Source organism: Lampetra fluviatilis, chromosome 3 (assembly GCF_964198595.1).
Source record: "Lampetra fluviatilis chromosome 3, kcLamFluv1.1, whole genome shotgun sequence".
In the NCBI taxonomy this organism is placed as follows: domain Eukaryota; kingdom Metazoa; phylum Chordata; class Hyperoartia; order Petromyzontiformes; family Petromyzontidae; genus Lampetra; species Lampetra fluviatilis.
In genome coordinates this window covers 3,193,791-3,215,833 of record NC_136277.1, presented here as the reverse complement: position 1 = coordinate 3,215,833, position 22,043 = coordinate 3,193,791, and the positions used below count along the sequence as shown (strand labels likewise).

General features: G+C 39.4%; 1 protein-coding gene across 8 annotated transcripts in view; it reads left to right on the top strand.

Moving 5' to 3' along the window:
• The window catches only part of LOC144951455 (protein unc-13 homolog B-like), a 250,122-nt gene that overhangs the window by 127,203 nt on the left and 100,876 nt on the right, over positions 1–22,043 (top strand). For all 8 annotated transcript variants that reach the window (XM_078881764.1, XM_078881780.1, XM_078881772.1 and 5 more), the window contains 6 exons: positions 1,114–1,341; positions 5,832–5,973; positions 7,299–7,468; positions 9,296–9,411; positions 10,050–10,213; positions 11,559–11,712. In XM_078881764.1, coding sequence (XP_078737890.1) covers positions 1,114–1,341; positions 5,832–5,973; positions 7,299–7,468; positions 9,296–9,411; positions 10,050–10,213; positions 11,559–11,712 — 974 coding nt within the window. The remainder of the gene's footprint in view (positions 1–1,113; positions 1,342–5,831; positions 5,974–7,298; positions 7,469–9,295; positions 9,412–10,049; positions 10,214–11,558; positions 11,713–22,043) is intronic.

The following is a 22,043-nucleotide window of genomic DNA, read 5'->3' as shown; positions in this document are numbered from 1 at the left end:
GGAAAGGCTTTGTATGCTGGTGTGTTAGAAATATGACTAAATACAAATTTGTTTGACGTTTCATTGATGGTTTAATTTATTGTAGAGTTGATATGTCTCCTTACAGTCAGTGTATCGGCAGTATCATGCATTCATAATTAGATCCAAGGGGTCTCCTTCAGTCCACCGTAATTGTAGTGAGGCTCTTTAGGGCACTGAAGAAGGAGAGGTCCCTTATTTGTTTGGAGGTGACCCCCTGGAATTAGCATTTGTATTTCATGCCTTGTGTGGACCCCCCTTCAAGCCAATTGCAACCTGCTAATGTAAGCTGCTGCCAATATTCTGAGTGGCCATTACATAGGCCTAGAAAGTTATTGGAATGCAGGCCTTGATGATGAGACTCCCTTTACTCTTCTGAAGAAACACATTGTGTTAACGTTACTTTGTGCCAAAGGTTATGTTATAATGTTAAGTTAATCAATAAGGGATGTCTCTCTGCTCTAAATCAATTGGAAGAGGAAGTCAGTTCAGGCATTCTTATTTTACTTATGGTGGAAATAAGCTGAGTGTGAAGTCAGATCAAATTTTTGTGCGATTTGGCTTGAGAAACGTAATTTATTTGGCATCTCAGCAGCAGCTTGCTGTATTTGTTGGTGAAGGAGTGCATTCAGGTGGCGTATAAGGTCAGGAGCCAAGGCCGGATGGGGAGATGTAGACCATATTTCATTAGGTCTGTGGTGGTGTCATGGTCCAGGGCTGTCATGGTCCCTACAGTACATTTATATACTGCGGTTTTAGTAACACATAGCTATTCCTTGTCCATATGTGTGCTTTGGGCATGGCAAACAGGATAGATGCAGCCTCGTGTAAAAGTTAAGAGAGAGTTTGTATACAAGTTATCAACAACAACAAAAACATGGCTCACATCACAAAAACATATATACTTCCTTGAAAGCTTGACAATTTATCTGTGCTTTGGCCACAAATATAAGGATGCAAATGTTTACCAAGATGTTCAATAAATCTCATTTGAGAACTATTCCAAGTCAGGGGGGGATACGATGCTTTTCTGTATGTGTTAATATTCCACACTCATGTATTCATATATAATGCTACTTTTTTCCCCATTTTCAGGTGCAGCTGAAAAGAGCTCCAAGCATGGTGCAGAGGATAAGACACAGACTATCATCACAGCTATGAAAGACCGCATGAAAGTGCGAGAACGCAACAAGCCTGAAATATTTGATCTCATCCGAGATGTGTTTGCAGTCACCCCAAGTGATCAGAACTCACACATGAAGTCTGTCAAGCAAATGGTGCTGGAAGGCACCTCCAAATGGTCAGCCAAGATCACAATCAATGGTGAGTATCTGGGGCAGTTACTGAGGTGGACTGAGATCAAATCGTAAAATAGAAGAGCAGATAATAGTTGGTTTGGAGCCACTGGAAAACTGGACTTGATATTTCGAATCAATATGTCAATGTGTCGACAATTTTTTTTGTAATCAGTGTGTATGTATTACCTGCTGTGACATATGGATCAGAAACATTGACACGAATGAAGAAGATATAAAACAAAAGCTAAAAAGTGCAAAAAAGCTAGAGAAATTGATCTTTGCGATTAGATTGAGAGACATAAAGAGGAAAACATGTATTATAGGACATACAGATGTAAAAAAAACTTTTCTGTAAATAAAAGTTGGCGTGGGTAGGAAATATCATTGAAACTGATGATGGTCGATGGGTCAAGAAATATAATAATGGATTGGCAGCCAAGGAATGGAACGTGCTTGAGAGGATGGAAATGGACTGATGAAATCCGCTCACATGCTGGAGCTAGGTAGCGTATTACATTTCACGATCATGAGAGTTGATAGCAGCTTGGGCAAGCCTTTATCCAGAAGTGGATTTGACCCATGGTTGATGATGATGAAAAAAAGTAAGTTGGCTTGGGCAGGACACATCATGAGAAGGGATGATGGTCAGTAGGAGAGAATAGCAATGGAGTGGCAGCCAATGGAGGTAACATGCCCAAGAATGCATTCACTGTGGAGATGGAGCAATGAGATTAGCTCTTGTGCAGGTGGTAGGTGATTTGGTGTATCGCAGGCCCATGAGGGGTGGCAATGGATTTTGGAGGCCATCATCCACCAGCGGAGATTTAAAAAAGAAAAAGATTTTATTTATCTTAGCAGGAAGGGCCCAGTTTAGCCATTACGATCTATTTTTTGGGCATCCTGCAATGGTACAGATTTTAAGATCATGGTTGATAATGTTTATGAACCGATAGGCATATTCAACGTGACTTTACCGAAAGACCCAAAGAATATGAATTCTTGCAGTCACGAAAGCTTAAAGTCAATATTCAACATTTTCATAAACTACAGTATTTCACATCTAGCCTTTTTAAATGTTGAAGATTCTGTATCAAACTAAGTACTTTTATATTTTTGATAGCCATAGTTAACAACATTTAAATTGTTGGAGAATTCTTCATACCATTGAGTTTCCTCTTGTTTATATACAGTGAGGGAAAAAAGTATTTGATCCCCTGCTGATTTTGTACGTTTGCCTACTGACAAAGATATGACCAGTCTATAATTTTAATGGTAGGTTTATTTGAACAGTGAGAGACAGAATAACAACAACAAAATCCAGAAAAACGCATGTCAAAAATGTTATAAATTGATTTGCATTTTAATGAGGGAAATAAGTATTTGACCCCCTCTCAATCAGAAAGATTTCTGGCTTCCAGGTGTCTTTTATACAGATAACGAGATGAGATTCGGAGCACACTCTTAAAGGGAGTGCTCCTAATCTCAGCTTGTTACCTGTATAAAAGACACCTGTTCACAGAAGCAATCAATCAATCAGATTCCAAACTCCCCACCATGGCCAAGACCAAAGAGCTCTCCAAGAATGTCAGGGACAAGATTGTAGACCTACACAAGGCTGGAATGGGCTACAAGACCATCGCCAAGTAGCTTGCTGAGAAGGTGACAACAGTTGGTGTGATTATTCGCAAATGGAAGAAACACAAATGAACTGTCAGTCTCCCTCGGCCTGGGGCTCCATGCAAGATCTCACCTCGTGGAGTTGCAATGATCATGAGAACGGTGAGGAATCAGCCCAGAACTACACGGGAGGATCTTGTCAATGATCTCAAGGCAGCTGGGACCATAGTCACCAAGAAAACAGTTGGTAACACACTACGCCGTGAAGGACTGAAATCCTGCAGCGCCCACAAGGTCCCCCTGCTCAAGAAAACACATATACATGCCCGTCTGAAGTTTGACAATGAACATCTGAATGATTCAGAGGAAAACTGGGTGAAAGTGTTGTGGTAAAATGAGACCAAAATGGAGCTCTTTGGCATCAACTCAACTCGCCGTGTTTGGAGGAGGAGGAATGCTGCCTATGACCCCAAGAACACCATCCCCACCGTCAAACATGGAGGTGGAAACATTATGCTTTGGGAGTGTTTTTCTGCTAAGGGGACAGGACAACGTCACTGCATCAAAGGGACGATGGACGGGGCCATGTACCGTCACATCTTGGGTGAGAACCTCCTTCCCTCAGCCAGGGCATTGAAAATGGGTCGTGGATGGGTATTCCAGCATGACAATGACCCAAAACACACGGCCAAGGCAACAAAGGAGTGGCTCAAGAAGAAGCACATTAAGGTCCTGGAGTGGCCTAGCCAGTCCCCAGACCTTAATCCCATAGAAAATCTGTGGAGGGAGCTGAAGGTTCGAGTTGCCGAACGTCAGCCTCGAAACCTTAATGACTTGGAGAAGATCTACAAAGAGGAGTGGGACAAAATCCCTCCTGAGATGTGTGCAAACCTGGTGGCCAACTACAAGAAACGTCTGACCTCTGTTATTGCCAACAAGGGTTTTGCTACCAAGTACTAAGTCATGTTTTGCAGAGGGGTCAAATACTTATTTCCTTCATTAAAATGCAAATCAATTTATACAATTTTTGACATGCGTTTTTCTGGAATTTTTTGTTGTTATTCTGTCTCTCACTGTTCAAATTAACCTACCATTAGAATTATAGACTGATAATTTCTTTGTCAGTGGGCAAACGTACAAAATCAGCAGGGGATCAAATACTTTTTTCCCCTCACTGTATAAGGGACATGGTTACAGTTTTTGGCTACCTCAGAGTAGTGCAGTATATACCTATTAAAATTACTGTATAATTCATATAAAATTATTACAACTGGTAATATGACATATATGCTGCCCATTCTGTATTAATAATGCATGTGCTCATAACTCCTCCAGCCTAATAGGAAATTAATTCTTCTACAGCTAATTTCAGTCTCCTACAGCTAATAAGAAATTCAGTCCAGTCATGAATCCAGTCAAATTCAGATGATAATTAACAACACTAAAGACGCACACATGTTTCAGCCACCCGTGATTAAATCAGGTTCTCAAGTATGCCAATAGGCATCATGTCAACCGAAAATGTAAAAAAACACCAAACAAAAGTCAAGAAAATTTTTGTTTAATAGAAAATATGGTCCTAAAGATTTATAATACAGATGCCATGTGCGCATGCAATTATATTGTGCCTGCATTAGATTTATCACCGCTAACTTCTGTTAAATGTATGCACAGATGAAATCACTTTTTCACACCTATAATACTGCAATTATTCATTCAAATTCACGCAGTAGTTATTAACAGGTGCATGGGGGCTCACTCACCTCATTCCCTCGCTGTCATTGAGGTGAATGCCACTACAGTCCCTTACAGACTGCAGATGAAAGAGATCCGTGGTATCATAACACTAATGCAGTGTTAATATCATCTGAGTTGTTTTATTTTAGCCATGGTCTATGGAATTTTTGTGAAGTCTTGAGTTTTTATTACTTTTTCTCATTCTCTTAGTCTCGTTCATAAAAGGAGTGGAATATATTCCGCTTTAAGGATATTAAATGTAAATGTGCGGGACACACAATTCTCTCGCCCCTCCACCCCACTATTATCAGGTCGGACAAACAGGTGAACTCAGTTTATATTTTTACATACGTATCTTTGGTTTTCCCCTGTGCTGAAATCTCCAATAATGTTATTCGGTTATCTTAGTCTGTGATTTCACTGAGACGAGTTAATTCCATCTGGACGTCGTCACTCTGGCGTGAGTTGGTAATCTTAGTCATCGTCATGTTCGATGACTTTTATCTACTCGGTCATTGTTGACTAAAATACAACTGAATAAACACTTTGATACATTTATCGCAACTAAATTAACCCTGAGAAAATGTTACATAATCAAGAAGCATGGCATCTCATGTGAGAATTTAGTTTAATTGTAGGCTCTACTATTTTATTTGAATTAATTTTCCTCGTAGACAGACGCATGGGAGACAAAGAAAGGCCTTTAGAGCTCTTCCACTTCTTCCTTGCTTTCAGATTGCCTGTGTGCAGGTTATAACTAATACGCAATATATACTGCTAAATTATTATAATGTCATATTTTTTTGTATATGGGGGTCTAATTTACCATGGTGGGATTTCACTTGAACACAAGCAAGTACATATTGCAGATTAGGGGAACAGTTAAAAAAAAACTCCAACACAACTGTCATGGATCCATTGCAATGACTTTGTTGTTCTTGTGATGTTTATATGAAATGCATGAAAATGGGAAATATTTATGACCCCAATTGAGACACTGGTAAATAATATTTTCTGGTAAGAAGATGACACGTAGGAGATACCTTGAAATGTAAATAATTTAGGTAGTTTTGAAATATTGCTCAACGTGTTAACTAAGGCATTTACTCAGAAGTGTACCACGTTGTGTAACGATAAAACGTGTATTCTTTGTATTCGCAGTTCACAGTGCTCAAGGATTGCAAGCCAAGGACAAGACAGGGGCCAGTGACCCGTATGTCACTGTTCAAGTGGGAAAGACCAAGAAGAGAACCAAGACCATTTACAATAATCTCAACCCGGTCTGGGAAGAGAAATTTCACTTGTAAGCTATGATTCTGAAATTAAATCATTTATTTTAAGAGGTTGTTTAGCTGTGTTTGAATCTACGTGAATGTTCATTGCAGCAAATATGATAACATGTGCACCTAATAACCACAATATCCGCATCTCCGATTAGCATGGTTGGCTACGTACGGTGCAAAAGAAGTTCAACATATATACTATTTAGAGAATGCTTTTTTTCTAAATGTTTTGGTTCTGATATTGATAACCACAAAATTCAGTCGCAGGTTTCATATATATACTCTGTACCTCAATATGTTATGCAATCAAAGTCTATCATGTATTGTTGGTTCTCATTGAAAGCTAACTTCTTCTTGATGTAATGACCCTTTTCAACTTTAAAAATCTTCATATTCCACGGTACATTATGATTCCAGAGGAACAAACATGAAAATAATTATCACTAACGATACAATATAATGAATTAGACTTTATTTTAAAATATTAGATTTTTGTTATCACATTATACGACGCAAAGTCTTCTTTTTAAATCCTTTATATTAAGTTCACTTGCTTGCTTGCGCGCTTACGACCATGCAAATCTTTCGGTCGTTTTTTAACCCACTTCCCGTGATCCAATCGAGCTGACATTTTGCACACAGACTCGTTGTGTGACAATTAATTTTCGTGAAATTTTTTTTCAAAATTTTTACACTTTTTAGGAAAAAAAAATATTTAATTACCAATTGCTTAATGGTGGCAGGCAATCATCTGACCCATAGGTGGCAGCCATCTCAAGCCAGAGGACGAGAGGACTCTAGCCGCCACGCATATAAAGGATATATAGTGAAAAACTTTGTTTTTACGGGTTATTTTTTTTTAATTTCACTTTGGCACTGGTAGACACCTAATATAACCTAGCAAGTGCCCTCACCATAGGAATGTGGAATTTTTAACACTGGCTGAGGGCCGTAGCACTGCCTCAATGCTCATTTGAGCAGGATATCAATTTGAGGTTTTTGTTATATGAAAACTGTTCTTATGTTAAATAAAAAAAGTCATTGATCAACTTAAAAAATATATACCAGTTTTCATGGAGATGGGGGCAAATTCATCTGATTATTCACGTTTATCTCCAGGTGTCGCGGGTTTGGAGGAGTTAATTTCATGAATAATAAGCAAAAAGTGTCCCCCATAATTGTCACAGACAAGAGGATTTCCACTCTATATATCATTTTATATCATGTTCTATTATTTGGTGTTAATGACAAGTATCTGCTGATGCATTCCCTTATATTTAGGAGACATGTTAGTGCATAGATATGTTACCTCTATGTCTACCACATTTCCCACCACCCATTGCAGTGAGTGCCACAACTCATCTGATCGGATCAAGGTGCGTGTGTGGGATGAGGACGACGATATTAAGTCTCGCGTGAAACAGCGCCTCAAGAGGGAGTCGGACGACTTTCTTGGTCAAACAATCATCGAGGTGCGGACGCTGAGTGGCGAGATGGACGTCTGGTACAACCTAGGTATGTGCTCCAATTACTACTGAACTTGGTATTGTGATATCTCTGCCTTTCCGGATGTTGTCATTAATAATCTTGATCCACAATAGATATAAATTTACATATTAATTCGTCTTATATTACAACAACATGCACTGGGGCTTCTTTAACAAATCATTATATTCATAACAACTATTAAACTATTGTCAATACAACAAATGAATTGCTACTACTTATGCCAGTGTGGGAAGACAAAATACAAATCAGATGAGGAGTCCAGGAAGCAGATACTCTCTCACCAAGGTTATTTGCAGTGACACTTGACGATACGTTCTAACAATAATGGCGTAAAGATAAAAAGTGAAATTATTGACCTTCACAGAGTCACTGGTGATATTCGTCGTTATAACAACCAATGGTTAATCATTTACAGGAAATTATTAAATCGCATGACAAAGAAGGCTGGAAAGTGGTCTCAATATAAACATGAAAAGAATCAAATGGAAGAAAAACAATTTTCATGAACAAATAATAATTATATACCACTGATAAACACGAGCATATGTAGTAAATCTGAAATATTCAATAGAAAAATTGTTCAGCTCATGATTATTAATGAGGGGGGGGGGTTGCTCCATGTGGAGTGACGTCACCCGCTAATGGTTATTGGGGAGGGGTGCGACATGTGGAGTGATGTCACCCGCTCAAAGATCATATCCAAGTTTGAGATATCTTGATAACTGTGAATAAAGTGGGCTTGGGCGGAACACATCACGAGAAAGGATAAAGGCCAATAGGTGAGGCTGGTCGTGTAATGGCAACCGAGGAGTGATCACGACCAAGATGAGGACTACTAAGGAGATGGAGTTATGAGTTCAGCTTGTATGTATGAGTGAGATTAACTGGCATTGCAGGACCACAAGCGATGAGGATAACATGGGGAGGCCTTAATCGAGGAGTGAATAGGTCATGGCTGGCTGCTGAGAATGATGGTTTTTATGATGCCACATAAGCAGCGTAGGATTACATTACATTCATGAGACTCGAAGAGCTAAAATAAAGTGTAGGAATCACTTGCTTCATTTAAATTAATAAATGTCATTGAGCTAAAGCAGTTGCTTACTAGTATCCAATAAAAACTCCCAAGGCCAAACTGATGCATATTTAGGATTCATAATCTTGTACGGAAACACCATACTGAATAAGCCAGACATATTTGCATTCTTATATTTCATCGTAAATATCACAATAAATGACATATTAGTGGGGGAATTGTCCTGCGCCAACGTTCATCGCTGCCTTGCTTTCCCTTTGATTCTATTTCTAAAATATTAAATCAAAATTGTAATATTAAAAAATCGTAAAGCCAAATGCAAAGCTGTAACTGCTCCACGTAATTGACTGTTAAGTAAAACCTAAAAGAAAAATGTCCTTAATCTATTCTTCATAAACTAAACTCTAATATTGGAATTGGTAGTAATATTTCAATAGAAATGTCTAATGCACCAAACCTTTAGAATGTTAAGTTCCTTTTTCAGTTGATAAACATTTAAGATGTGATTATGAATTGCTTTGCTTTAAATTTAGAAATGTTATCCATGCTTTAGTATTTAGAACATATTATAACAATGTTATATTGTAAAATGTTTATACTTTCTTTTATTTTAAAGGTGAAACATACACAGTTATGTATTTAGGTTCACTATATGTGTACTAAAATGTGTATTACTGAGAATTCCACGTGGATTAATGCTTCACGTTTGTTGGATTAATTACTTTTACAATCTTATTGGTATTTGTCTATGTGCTGCACAAGCATTTATATGGATGGAATTTCTGATGCACCAACAGAGAAGCGCACCGACAAGTCTGTGGTGTCCGGGGCTATCCGCCTGCAGATCAGTGTTGAGATTAAGGGTGAGGAAAAGGTGGCGCCATACCACGTACAGTATACCGGTCTTCATGAGGTAAGCACGCCTCATACATTGTTTTACCACGTACACATGTTCCTATAAACCTCTTACATTCATCCTGAGTAATACGCCACTATGCTCGTCCCTTGAGTCACCTGGTGGGATTATGGTTATGGATAGGACTGGTGCGTGAGTTTAGGTCTATGAGTTATAGATTACGCTGGGGCTTAAGATTAGCAGTAGGGGGGGGGATGGAATAGCGCTAGGAATTGGGGCCAGCCGTTTCAGGCATGTAAAGATTTGTCCGTCTTGTGATTTGGTGACTCGTTGTGATTCTGGGTCATGACTCGACTTAAGATTGTATCATTATTTTTGCCATTTTAGTGAAGGTAGCAATTCAAGCATACTTATATTTGCGTGAACCATTTACGTACAACATATAGGAATTTTTTAATATCTATATTCTTACATCTACAATGAAATGCATATATAGTATAATGAGATTTTAAACAACGATCAATGCATAGTTACATGCCTAGTGTTTATAGTAGTACGTTATTACATTTACAGGGAAAACATTTTGTAATTGCAATTAAACATGTATATTAAAAATACAATGTGAGTACAGTATATAATTGTTTTTGCTTCTTTGTGACTTTATCAGTGTTGACATCCTTGTTTGTGACCAATAGAATATCTTCCACTTTCTCACGGATGTGCAAAACGGAGGGGCTGTGCGTATCCCCGAAGCTAAAGGAGATGAAGCATGGAAGGTTTACTTCGAGGAGACAGCCCAGGAGATTGTGGATGAGTTTGCCATGCGCTATGGCATTGAATCCATCTATCAAGCTATGACGTGAGCACGAGTTGGGCGTCGGATTTAAGCATAACAATTACATAATTCAGTATTAAGTGAAAGCCTTACAATTAATTAAATGGTTATTAATGCAGTCATAATTATTTTGAAATAAACCTGATTAAATGGGTAATCAATGTAAAGCATACATTTCTATGAATTGGATAATGTAAATTTCAAACTTACGCATAACTTTCGGACATCTCATCAGTCCCAACTTTGTGCATGGACCAATGGGACATTTCCACACGAGACACATTCACGTGTGTTTGAATGTGTGTCTCATGTCTTGCAATGTATATTTTTGTAAGACAAAGAGCTGCCAAACAGGTTCCAGGGAACACGTGAGTGGTGCGTCAATGTCACCTTTACAATTGAAAATGTCAAAGCACAGGATACACCCTCTGTGACTTGACCACATGTGGGTTGTTGTCAGGCATCACCCGCTAATTTTCCTGCAAACAAAAAAAGCTCCATAAATAACACTGCCTTGAGAGAAACCAAATATATAATGGGAAATCTTTTGGGAAATGACCGTCCTTCACAGCACACGGCAGAGAATCACTCTTCCAGACAGCATACCACTTTAATTCTTATTTCTCTCGGATCTTTCATGTTGCCACATATTCAAATGTCTTTTCATAGTCTGCGAATAATGCTATTTGAAATATATTTGTTTTTTTCCAGAATATAGGTCAATCATGCAATAATACATTCACTCTTATGTTAAAAAAGAATGTGAAACCCACTTGAATGATTACATAATAATTCTCTTTGTATTGCATGTATATACATTGCAGAAACATAAAAAAGGAAAGTTTAGAGGCCAACCAACCACATGCACAAGCTGGGTTTCAGAATGGTTTCCCTACCATAGACCTTTATATGGCAAGCTGATTGTCAGTTCGGGTTCAGTTAACCCAGAGGGACAAAATATAAACTTGTTGAGTATGAACCAAAGGTTACAGAAATAGATGTGAGGAGCAAATGCTTATGAAATTTTAGAACGTTTCAAGTCATTTTAAGCCTTAAAAATAGCAGAAAGCCCTTCAAATTAATTTTGTATTATGCAAGCGACCAGTGTAGCAATTTGAAATAGCGTAAATGTGATTGCTACGTTTAGTATATGTACACGCACAGTAGCATTTCAACAGTGCTGAGCCTAAATACCAGGTTATTGGAAAGACCAAATAGCTCAATCAAGACAGTAAAAAAACCCTTCGATCTCACACTCAACATCAAACCCACTGGGCTATATAGCTCAGGGGGCCTTACCTGGAAAAAATAAATGTATTTGTTTTAATATTTATCTAGAATCTGACTGTTGCTTTGCTATCCTTTGCAGCCACTTTTCTTGCCTTTCTTCCAAGTACATGTGTTCTGGAGTGCCAGCCGTTATGAGCAATCTGCTTGCAAATATCAACGCCTACTACGCTCACACCAATACTTCCACCTCCAATGTGTCTGCCTCGGACCGCTTTGCCGCATCCAACTTCGGGGTGAGGCCTTCCCTGGTGCTATGTCCTGTGCGATAACCAATCCATGCTGCTTAAATGTTTATGGTCAAGGTACATAGCAACAAATAATCTCCTGCTTATTTTTATGTTATTTTTTTAATTGCATTTCATGACAAGAAAATGTGAAGAATTACTTTGTTTTGGTGTTTTACAGTAATGTGTGCCGTAGCTATTTTAGCATAACTTTTGTTTTTGGTAATATTATATGTAATGTAACTCAAATACAGTAGTTAAAATTAACTTACATTATAACTTTGATTTCTTAAATAATGGAATAAATATTCACGTGAAATTTCCAACTTTAATAGCCAATGAGATCACAGTAATTATATATGAACATGTTGGTGCACACCAGATCAAATTATATGGGAAGTAACAATACATACTTTGGGATGCTGTGGCATTGAAACGCATACTTATTGCAAATCCCCACATTGTTGACCTACCTCCTTAAGCTAACAAAATAACGGGAATAATAATTGTCACTAAAATTAATTTCACCATTTCAGTGGTTTGTGTGCTTCTACCGATTTATGTAAACTCTCTGAGAGGAGTAATATTGTAAGAGTAGACTGCTATGATTTGTTTTTACGTTTACAATAGTCAACATTATTCAGAATTATTTAATTTTGATTGTAGGCTTGCTGCTGTCCTCATATTAACCCAAGCTGATATGAAGTAGTGCTGACAACAAAATAATGCTTCAATTAACTCTATTTGACAATCGTATTATAGCAACACGTTATTTTCAAACATTATTTCAATACATTACTGCCCAGCAATATTAAAAGAGCTGGGGAAATTGTCACTTAAGTTGATTAATCGACTGAAAATCATAATTGACTACTTTTGTGTGGTTAATTGCTGAGGCCCCTTCAAATTGTCATTTACCTTAACAACCCATACAAGCATGACTTAACTGATAAAGCCAATGCTGTAATCAAGCCCTGCACATTTCCTACCATCTGGCATTACGTGGAAACTGCAACAATGATTGCAATGTGTATATTGTCTAAATGCAATTGTATCCCACGATGCTTTACAAAAATGAAAAGAAAATACACGAGGGTAGAAGTCAACAGGTGGAGGTCAGTCAAGGTTAGGGAAAATTGGGAGAGAGAAGAGAGAGCGATGCTGCGGGCACAGCCGTGGATGAAGCGACTGGGGGGCCCGGCACCAACAACAATGGGCCACCAGGGATAGCTAGGGCAGTACCAACGAGTCACAGGGCATCCTTAGGGGATTCTTCACCATCGAGTCGCAGGGCATCTCTGGTGTGCAGGGGCGCATCCACCAGTAAGGTACCAGGGCAGGCTCGAGAGGCTGTGGGGCCCTTTTAGAGGTGAAATATCTATTTTTCTGAACGACAGCATTTTGGTGTTTTCTCATCAGTCGAGAAATTAAACTGATAAGCGATAGTGTAATAACTTACTGTACATGGATAATAGAATATTCCAACTCGACTGTTCAATATACTTGTAGAACCTCTTGTGTCTGGGGAAAGAGGTTGGAGATTAAATGGACATACCTATGATGATAACATCTACTTATGCGGTGTGCATATCAAGATGTGGTGGAAGGTTAGTGAAGGTGGCACACCATGACATGCAAATAACAAGTATGTAATGGTATCTGAAGTATCCCAGAACACCCATTCTCGGACATGTGCTGTAGACAAGTGCTTTTGGCATGACTGATCCCCTGAGCATGCCTCAGCTAAAACGTGGATATATGTGTGAGTGGAATCAGAAGATAGGCATGTGTACAGATATACAACTTTAAATGGTACAAGCCACAATACATCTTGATAAACCTGTGAGAACTGTCAACTAACATTTCCATATATATATACAAATGACATGATTAACACTTTCGAATTAAGGTTTAAAGCATACATGTATAAACTATGTCTCTCTATGTAGGTATTTACCCTAAAAAAAACTTAGCAAATATATCCAAGGTTAGTTATCCAAAACTTGGTGATAAAACCACGTTAACAATGGGTAATACGCAATCTCAGCCAACGCGATGATGTTACACTCCATTTGCTTACCTGCGATGATGTCATCGCGTGTTGACATTTTGCAAAGGCCTGTCATGCACCCTGTGACATCAACTCATGCTGCCCGATGATGTCACGTACCATGCGCACCTACCGATAACGTTATGGCTTCACGCGACGTCACATCATACGCCGTGTGAAAAGATCTTGTCCGGCTGGGAATATTATTTGTCATGATCAATCCACTGCTGGATAAAGGCCTCCCCAAGCCATCACCATCTCCCTTGGTCGTGCGATGTAATAATCGACCCAGATCCTGCACGCGTGTTGATTCCATTGCTCCATCTCCGTGGAAGCTGCCCTTTTGCTTGCGTTCCCTTCCATCGTTAGTCTCGATCACCAGCCATCATTCCTTCTAGCGACGTATCCTGCCCAAGCCCACGTTTCTTAAGAGTCAACTTGATGTATTTAAACTGCATACATTTTCTAATCTATGTTTCTCTTAATATAATTCCAAGCATGCAACTCAACATGTTTCTGTGCTTTCTGTGCTCACGTTTCAGTCTTGTTCCCATTTCTTCATTCGTGTTCTAGTTTGTGATTCATATCATAACCAGCTGCACGCATTCAAACATTAAAAAACATACTTGCCAGGAAAAACACATGTAGGAAACCATTACAAAATCAAGAATGTGAATTTTTTACTTGAACAAGAATTATCTATTGAACATACGGTATGGGCCTTATCAAAGTTGATGGACATAAGTCATCAGCAGCCATTTTCAATCCTCCCCCACGTCGCCATAGCCCACGGTCTTGCAATGCTGCAATCAATGTCACTGGTGCGCATGACCTGACCACGACACTGCGTGGTCGTCCTCTTGGACACATCTCCTTGTTTCGCTGCCATTTCATCACCAGTCTTGTCTATTTTATAGCATACTTTCGAGCGATATATCTTGCCCAAGCCCACGTACTTTTCTTAACATTTCACACTGTGTGTGTAAATTTGTCTTTGTTGTCTGATCCATGTGTTCCTCCCTCTATCTGTTTCAGTTTTATTCTCAGCACGCATTTCCTCTTGCTTTATTTACTTTTCAGTTTGTGACCCATGTACTTGGTTAGAGTCAACGTTTCTGATGCATGCCTTGGCATGTAATATGCACTGATTAAAAACTTTCTTCGTGAGCACCATTGGAATGCTACTTATATTCAGTTCAGTTCCAAAATCAATAAATTCTGCTCTCATTTACCTCGTTTTTAAATTATTATTTTGATCCTGGTCCAGTCCTCAATAATTTCTCCAAATATATATACTTTGTTGTGTTTTCCAGTTGCCCTTGCAACAATTTCCTTTTGTTTGGCTAAACTGGTGTACATTCGTCTTATTTAATTTTAGCCTTTCTCTTTCTGCTTTGATACATTCTTAAGTCATTTAATGTAGTTCATTAACAATTGTTGTTAGAATGACAATTTCGTCAGCGAATCTGAGATGCTAAATATTTTCCACATTCGTGTTTGTGCCATTATTTATCCAATTCAGTTATTTATGGAAACCTCTTGTGTGAATTGCCTCGGTGCGAGAGTATCACCTTGCCTGATTCTTTTTGTGAACTATAGTTTGTCATTTTATACACGCATCTTCATATTTTTTCTTTTAGTGCCTTGTGAGATTTTGGGTGACTGCAGTCACGAAAGCTTCAAATCAAGATTTCCTTTCCATAGTCTACAAAAGCCATGCATCATGGCATTTCATATGTATTTGTCTTTTTAGAATGTGATTGATTGCATGTTTTCAACCAGCCTGCTGTTATGGTTGGCCTCAATGTGCTTCTCTATGAACTATTTTAACAAGTTTTTTCATGCAATAAGAGGCTAATGGATCCGAAATTAGTGAGCTCTACCTTTTTTAATATAAGAGTGATTGAGGCATCATGCCACGATTGAGGAAGTTCATGCTTTAATTTCTTGTTGTGACATTCAATCATTATTGTTGTGTTTAATTTATATATGGATTATTATATTAATAGTTTTACAAAGTTTAGTGTATTCTTTGTTTTGTTTGGTATTTTCATTCCTTTTGATTACGATGTTAGTTATTTCATTATTAAAGTAGATAATATATTTAATCATTTTGCTGCTCTCTGCAGTTGATTCTGTTGATTTGAAGCCGTCTTAATTTAATGTTCATTCTAAGCTAGATTTGTAACGTCATTTCATGAAGTTTAACTTGCATTGCATCTGCCTGCGATTAATTATTGTCATGGATTTACCGAGTACAGGGACATCTCTGAAAATCGTAGCTTTGCCCATGAAGTACAGTTTATTTCCACTTTCTCCATATTTGCTTATTCATAGATTGAAAACTCATTTCTTTAGAACTGCTTTTAGCTTTTAGTTTGCTCTCCTTCCCCTGCACCTCTGATTATCAGTCGGATACGTACGGTGCAGAAGAAGTGCAACATACATACATACATGTCCATATTCTAAGCTCCTTTTTGAACACAGTTGTTCATTATCTTATAGTCTCTGCTGGTTTTAAACTTTAGTAGAGGCTCTCTCTCCAAATTGACCAGTCATCCTCTCATCACTGTATCATTTATCTTCTTTTGCATTGGTATCACCTATTATGATGATGTATGTTTTGCCCTCATATATCGGTTAGTTTATTTATACATTTGGTTTGCTTGTGCATTTTCACATCATGTTGTTGGAGTATATATTTGAATGTGTAGTGATTCGAGAGGCTTATTGATCACAGGCTGGTGCAATGTGAGTTACATTACACTTCAATATCGCCTAAAAGAGGACAAAGATAATTGCAGGCAAGAACAGGGCAATTAATATAAAACAAGATCTAGTACAGGAGGTAGGGGAATTTCGATCAGTTCTGAGAATCCACCTCCATAATTCTTAAATCTCCCTCTATGATGGATAATGTGGCTCTCATTTAAGTGTATGGAGTTGATTTCTTCTTCCTGACCTCAAAGAGTCAAACTATGTCCCAGTTTGTTCCTCCTCAGTTCCTTAATTAATGTGATTCACAAAGACAGAGTCCCCATGTGTAGGAGTTGTCAAATCCGGAATGTGTACTGTTCATACCAGTGATTCTTCGCACCGTCAGATTATTTACCTATTCACTGCGATGGAACCAAACTAACACAGGAACAGTGCAATCACAGCTTACTACATTTCAATAACTATAATTTCAACTATAGCAACACACCACCACAATAATGCTACAACCACGGTGCACTTCAACAACAATTACTACAATAAACACCACTATGGCATCCAACTTCAAGAACACTGCAAACATAGTTCACCATAGCAGTAACGCACCCATTACCAGCCCCACAGCAACACTGCACATGCAGCACACCACAGAAACAATAACCACAGCTACACCAACTAACCATCCCAACAGCTGACTGCCATAACAACACTGCAGAATAGTTCACAGCAGCAACAATCACTACAACCATAAAAGCAACCAATATTTACAGTAATAATGTACTGCAATTAATCACTGTTACGTGTGAACTCTTATTCTCAACTTTATTTCCCACTGCGAGAGTCCGTGAAAACTCATATTATTCGTGCCACTATTCTTTCTATCTTCCCTGATTTTCCGCAGATATGTGGAGTCGCACGGCAAATTGATCCCAATATCCATGGCTTAGGCACAAATGGCTTAGGCACAATTTTTCAATCAATTTTCAGTGCCAATAAAAAGGCAAGAAATGTAACACAGCTTCAGCCATGAATGGACGCTGCTTAGTAAGTTAAGTGGTGTTAATTCAAATGATAGTGAGGAGATGTGGATGATAACGAGTAGCAATATAGGGGGACCCCTAGGCGTGCTGATCACACCAACAGCTTCAGTGCTCTTCCAGGGCATGCATGACGGGACCTTGCTTCCCAGCTTCATGAGGGAAGTCATTAGCATTTGAATGTGACATTTGAATATGACATTTGAATGGACACTGGAAAGGACACCGCTTTACCCATGACTGAAGTAGTGGCCATTCTATTGTGAGCACTGATCTCCTGCAGTGGTGTTGTTCATTTTTCGAGGATTAAATGCAGTAAATTCACAGATAATAGAATTCATGATGTTTGCACCCTACATCACAGTGGATAACAGGAGTTCTGCAGTAATTATATGAATAACAACCGTCCGATCATTGGTTATCAATGTATACAATAATGCATTGTTTAAGGATACATTTATGAATAATAAATAACATGTTATATTCCGTGTGGGTATTAGCCCCAGAACATGTTTCGTGTGACCATAAGGCACAAAGTGCGGCTGTGTTTCACTCGCAAAATGTCTCCAACGTGGAGCTGCAGATCTGACAGGAGGAGAGAGTAAGCGCCACCAGTGGCGTCACTAGGGGGATGCGGACCGCACCGGGTGACACCATCCCGAGTGACGCCACTGAGTGCCGCACGATGGATTTCATTGAATTTTAAAGTAATTCAATGGATGGATGGAGAGTGCTCAATATGTACAGTTACAAATGTTTATCTTGTGTCGATATGTACTCTTTGGGTCTTTCGGTAAAGTCACGTTTTTAGACAAATAATAAAATTCAAAAATCACATCGTTTCGATCACAACACAAGCGATCGTCTTCAGGTGAAAAAATACAGCAGGCGGACTGCTGAGGGAGGAAGAAATGTAGAGAGAGAGCTACTGCAGCCATAGGTTATACTGGTAGGAACCTCCTGGTTACACCAGCCCACAGGGGATTATTCTGTCCGTCCGTCATGCATCTAAAAATGGAAGGGGTGGGGCTGGGTGGAGAGGGGAGGGTGGGGAGGGGCTGGGTGGGAGGGGTGGGACTGGGTGGGGAGGGGCTGGTCACCCCGTGGTGCCCTTATAAAACTCAACGTTTAACCTACTCACGCCGGCTTGTGCCCGCCCCCACAGTCGGCCATAATTGCGGAATACACCACGCCGCCGTTGATCCTGGCCATTGACCGAGCAACCCAACGTTCCTACCAGCTCCCTCCGCAGGAATGTGTTAAAGGTTTGAGATGGGTACAACCCAAGGGTAAGTGGGCGGGAATAGAGATGGAATTTACAAGTAAATGTAAGATCGCAGAGCTAGGTATACCTCAGCCATTGTATTGCTAGAGATTAGCATGTCAGTCTGTTAATGTAACCCCACGGTTACGGTACTGAAGAAGCCACTGTATTGCTCGAGATTGGAGATTAGCATATCAATGTGAGACGGTTCCCGCAGCAGCGGCTGTGTTAATGAGAGACATTCAGCCGATTAAACAACGAGCGCCACCGCCACATCGAGGAAAAGGGAGCAGCAGCTATGTTAGTGAGACATTTATCCTGTTAATGTAAAGATATTTAACAAGGTAATGTAACTCAGAGTCGGAAATATCTGCTAACATAGGCAGGTAGGATGGAAGCATCACAGCCAGTTATGACTTTACCTGGTTAATAACGTCCTTCCAATGATTGCTCAGTTTGTACCCATCTTCTCGGTTGAAATTGTGTCTGTGTTTATATATCTGGATGGCTTCATGAACAAATCTTTGTTGATACCCAAAACCTTTGTTGTGTTGATATCAATCTAGATTTGAAGTTTTCGTGACTGCAGAGATCCATACTCTTTGGTTATTTCGGTAAAGTCACATAGGTATTAAATAAAATAAATTAAATCACATTTAATTCATTTTATTTTACACCTATGTGTTGATATGCTTTATTACGTTTTTATACATAATTCAAAATAATATTTAGCATTATCATGGATAATATGAACAATAAATAAGCAGACAATATGCCTTCATGTATCTATCCCTCAACATCAGAAAAGCTAATTTTTTTCCACATTCCATCAACCACAAGGTTTTTTAGGATTTCATAATGTCATTAGAATAGTTAAATAAAAGGAAACTCTGGACCAGTTTATATATAGAAATATACATGATATAACTATTATATAAATACAATTACAAAATATGTCTTCGTAGAAATGTGTAAATTAAGAAAAACTTCATATATTCTTCCAGGAAAGATGGCACTTATATATGGACAATTTATATGTAAGTGATATACTGCCACATTTGTTTGTCAACCTTTAAACCATCCACATAACACCATACAAATAGAAGGTGAGTCAAAAGTCTGGAATCACGCTTGCCAAAGTGAATGTAGCATGGTTACACCCTGGCGACTTGCCCTGTACGTGTTCTGAAAGTTAAATGGTAATGAGAATGTAACAAAAAGTTACTGAGCAATAAATCAAGATGACGATGTCATAGGGACTGATGGAACAAAAGAACAGAATTCTGAAACTATGTTAGTTGTCAGAGGTCACCGGTTTGGTTGGATGCCTCTTAAAGACCCTGTGTGGTGGAGAAGTGTCGCAGTGGGTAGCACACTGTGTTACCACCCCAGCGTCTTGAATTAGATTCCTGGACGTGACTTACATCAGTGGCCTTATCCAGAAGTGGATTGGTTGGACAAGTAATGCAAACTAATGACCGTGCAAAGTATGTCTCTCCATCCTACATGGGTACATTCATAACTCTACCACCTGAATTTGTTTGTTACAGTGAACTTCTCACGCACAACACCACTAACTAAATTACCTGTACTGAAAATACAGCATTGGTTGGTGCCCAAAAAAGCACTTTGTGTTGAATTGATGTCCTGGAGCTGTGGCCATAATGTTAATTCTTGTATTGACAGAATACAATGATCGGCATGTGCTTAGTTTGTTGTCCTCCCACACCTCCGATTAGCATGGTTGGCTCCGTATATGGTGCGAAAGAAGTTCAACATACACACATGTTATTTTCATATCAATTGGTGGGATCAGTGTCAATTTAGTTGTCAGACCTCTGAAGAGAGTTGAGCTGGAAACAGTGACAGACATAGCAGCATCATTTATAATTAAATATTTTCTGGACACTGCTTGTCTGGCTTATTTGCATTCATTAACCCCCCCCCCCCCTCTTGCCTTTGCACGTAGGGGGCTTACAAATGACGACATCACATCTATCTCTCTATTTAAGAACGAAACAGGAGGATTTCTCCACAAATCTGGCTGTTACCTGATGATGCTAATTGTAATTACTGCCGAAACATTGTACTGAGATTGTAAATATTGTGGATTCACTCTCCAACACATCGGTGTGCTGTACAAGTAACTAATTGGCATGTTCTGTTTATGTGACAAACCTTTATAATTGCCTGTGTCGGGTGGTGGTGGGTTTACCGACACATTTATATTTACGCGATCTAACCCGCCCAAAAAAACATGTATTATTGATAATATTGGTCGCAAAAGCCTACGTGTTAAACTGGCTTGGTGTGTAGGGATTACTAACTTAAGGAACTTACCACTAGAGTGTAAGGCACATCAATTAATAATATTCTGTTATCGTAAATTATATTCCTCTAATCCTATAAGCAGGTTTGAACACTATCACACACACCACCATATGGAAGACAAAATAACCTTAGATGGATGTAGTGTACCAAAATTCCCAGAAGAGCGTTCCTGACTCTTCTGGCTGAAATGAAGCGCTGAGCACAATTTATAAATTGTCACCACACGACTCAAATGGAGATCTGCTGGACTTCCAACTGATGCAGAAGGCCCCAACAGTGGTTGGTGACACATTTCTCTGCACCAGCAAGAGCCCCGTTGTGGCTTCTCTTTAAATTGCTCTTTCAGTCAAAGTGACAGGAGCGATAGTTCAGGCTCACCTCTCTTCCTTCCCCTCACAGTAGCAAACAAAATAGCCCATTCCTTTTCGGTCTCTCGAGTGCTGATAGAAGAGCATTATTACGTTTTAAATCTCCTGGCTTCTTTACTTTTCAGCCTTATAAAGTAAAGAAGCAGCTGTATATAATCATATCCCTTGGGAACAAGGCCATGGGTGCTTAGATCCGCAATAGTGTGCTTGCGTAGCGACATCGTTGAATGTCACCATATTGTGGGTGCAGTACCCGCCCTAGAGGGCACAGTGTACGTGGTATGACATCGCTGGATAGCACCACGCTGTAAGTGCAGTGCCGGCCCTAGAGGGCACAGTGTGTGTGTGCCGACCTAAGGGGAAAGTCGTGTGAGGTCATGGCACTCTGGTTGACTCGGGAGGACACGTGACCGGTTGAGATGAGGGGGGGGGGCCCAAGAGGGGGCTAGGAGAGTCACATGATTGGGACCCAGGTTCTTCCTGATGGTTCTGGAAGGTGGACGTGGCCAAGGGTGGAGCCGGCCTCACCGCAAAGAATCTAAGCCGGCTCCCGAGAGGGACCGGGGTTGTTCGTC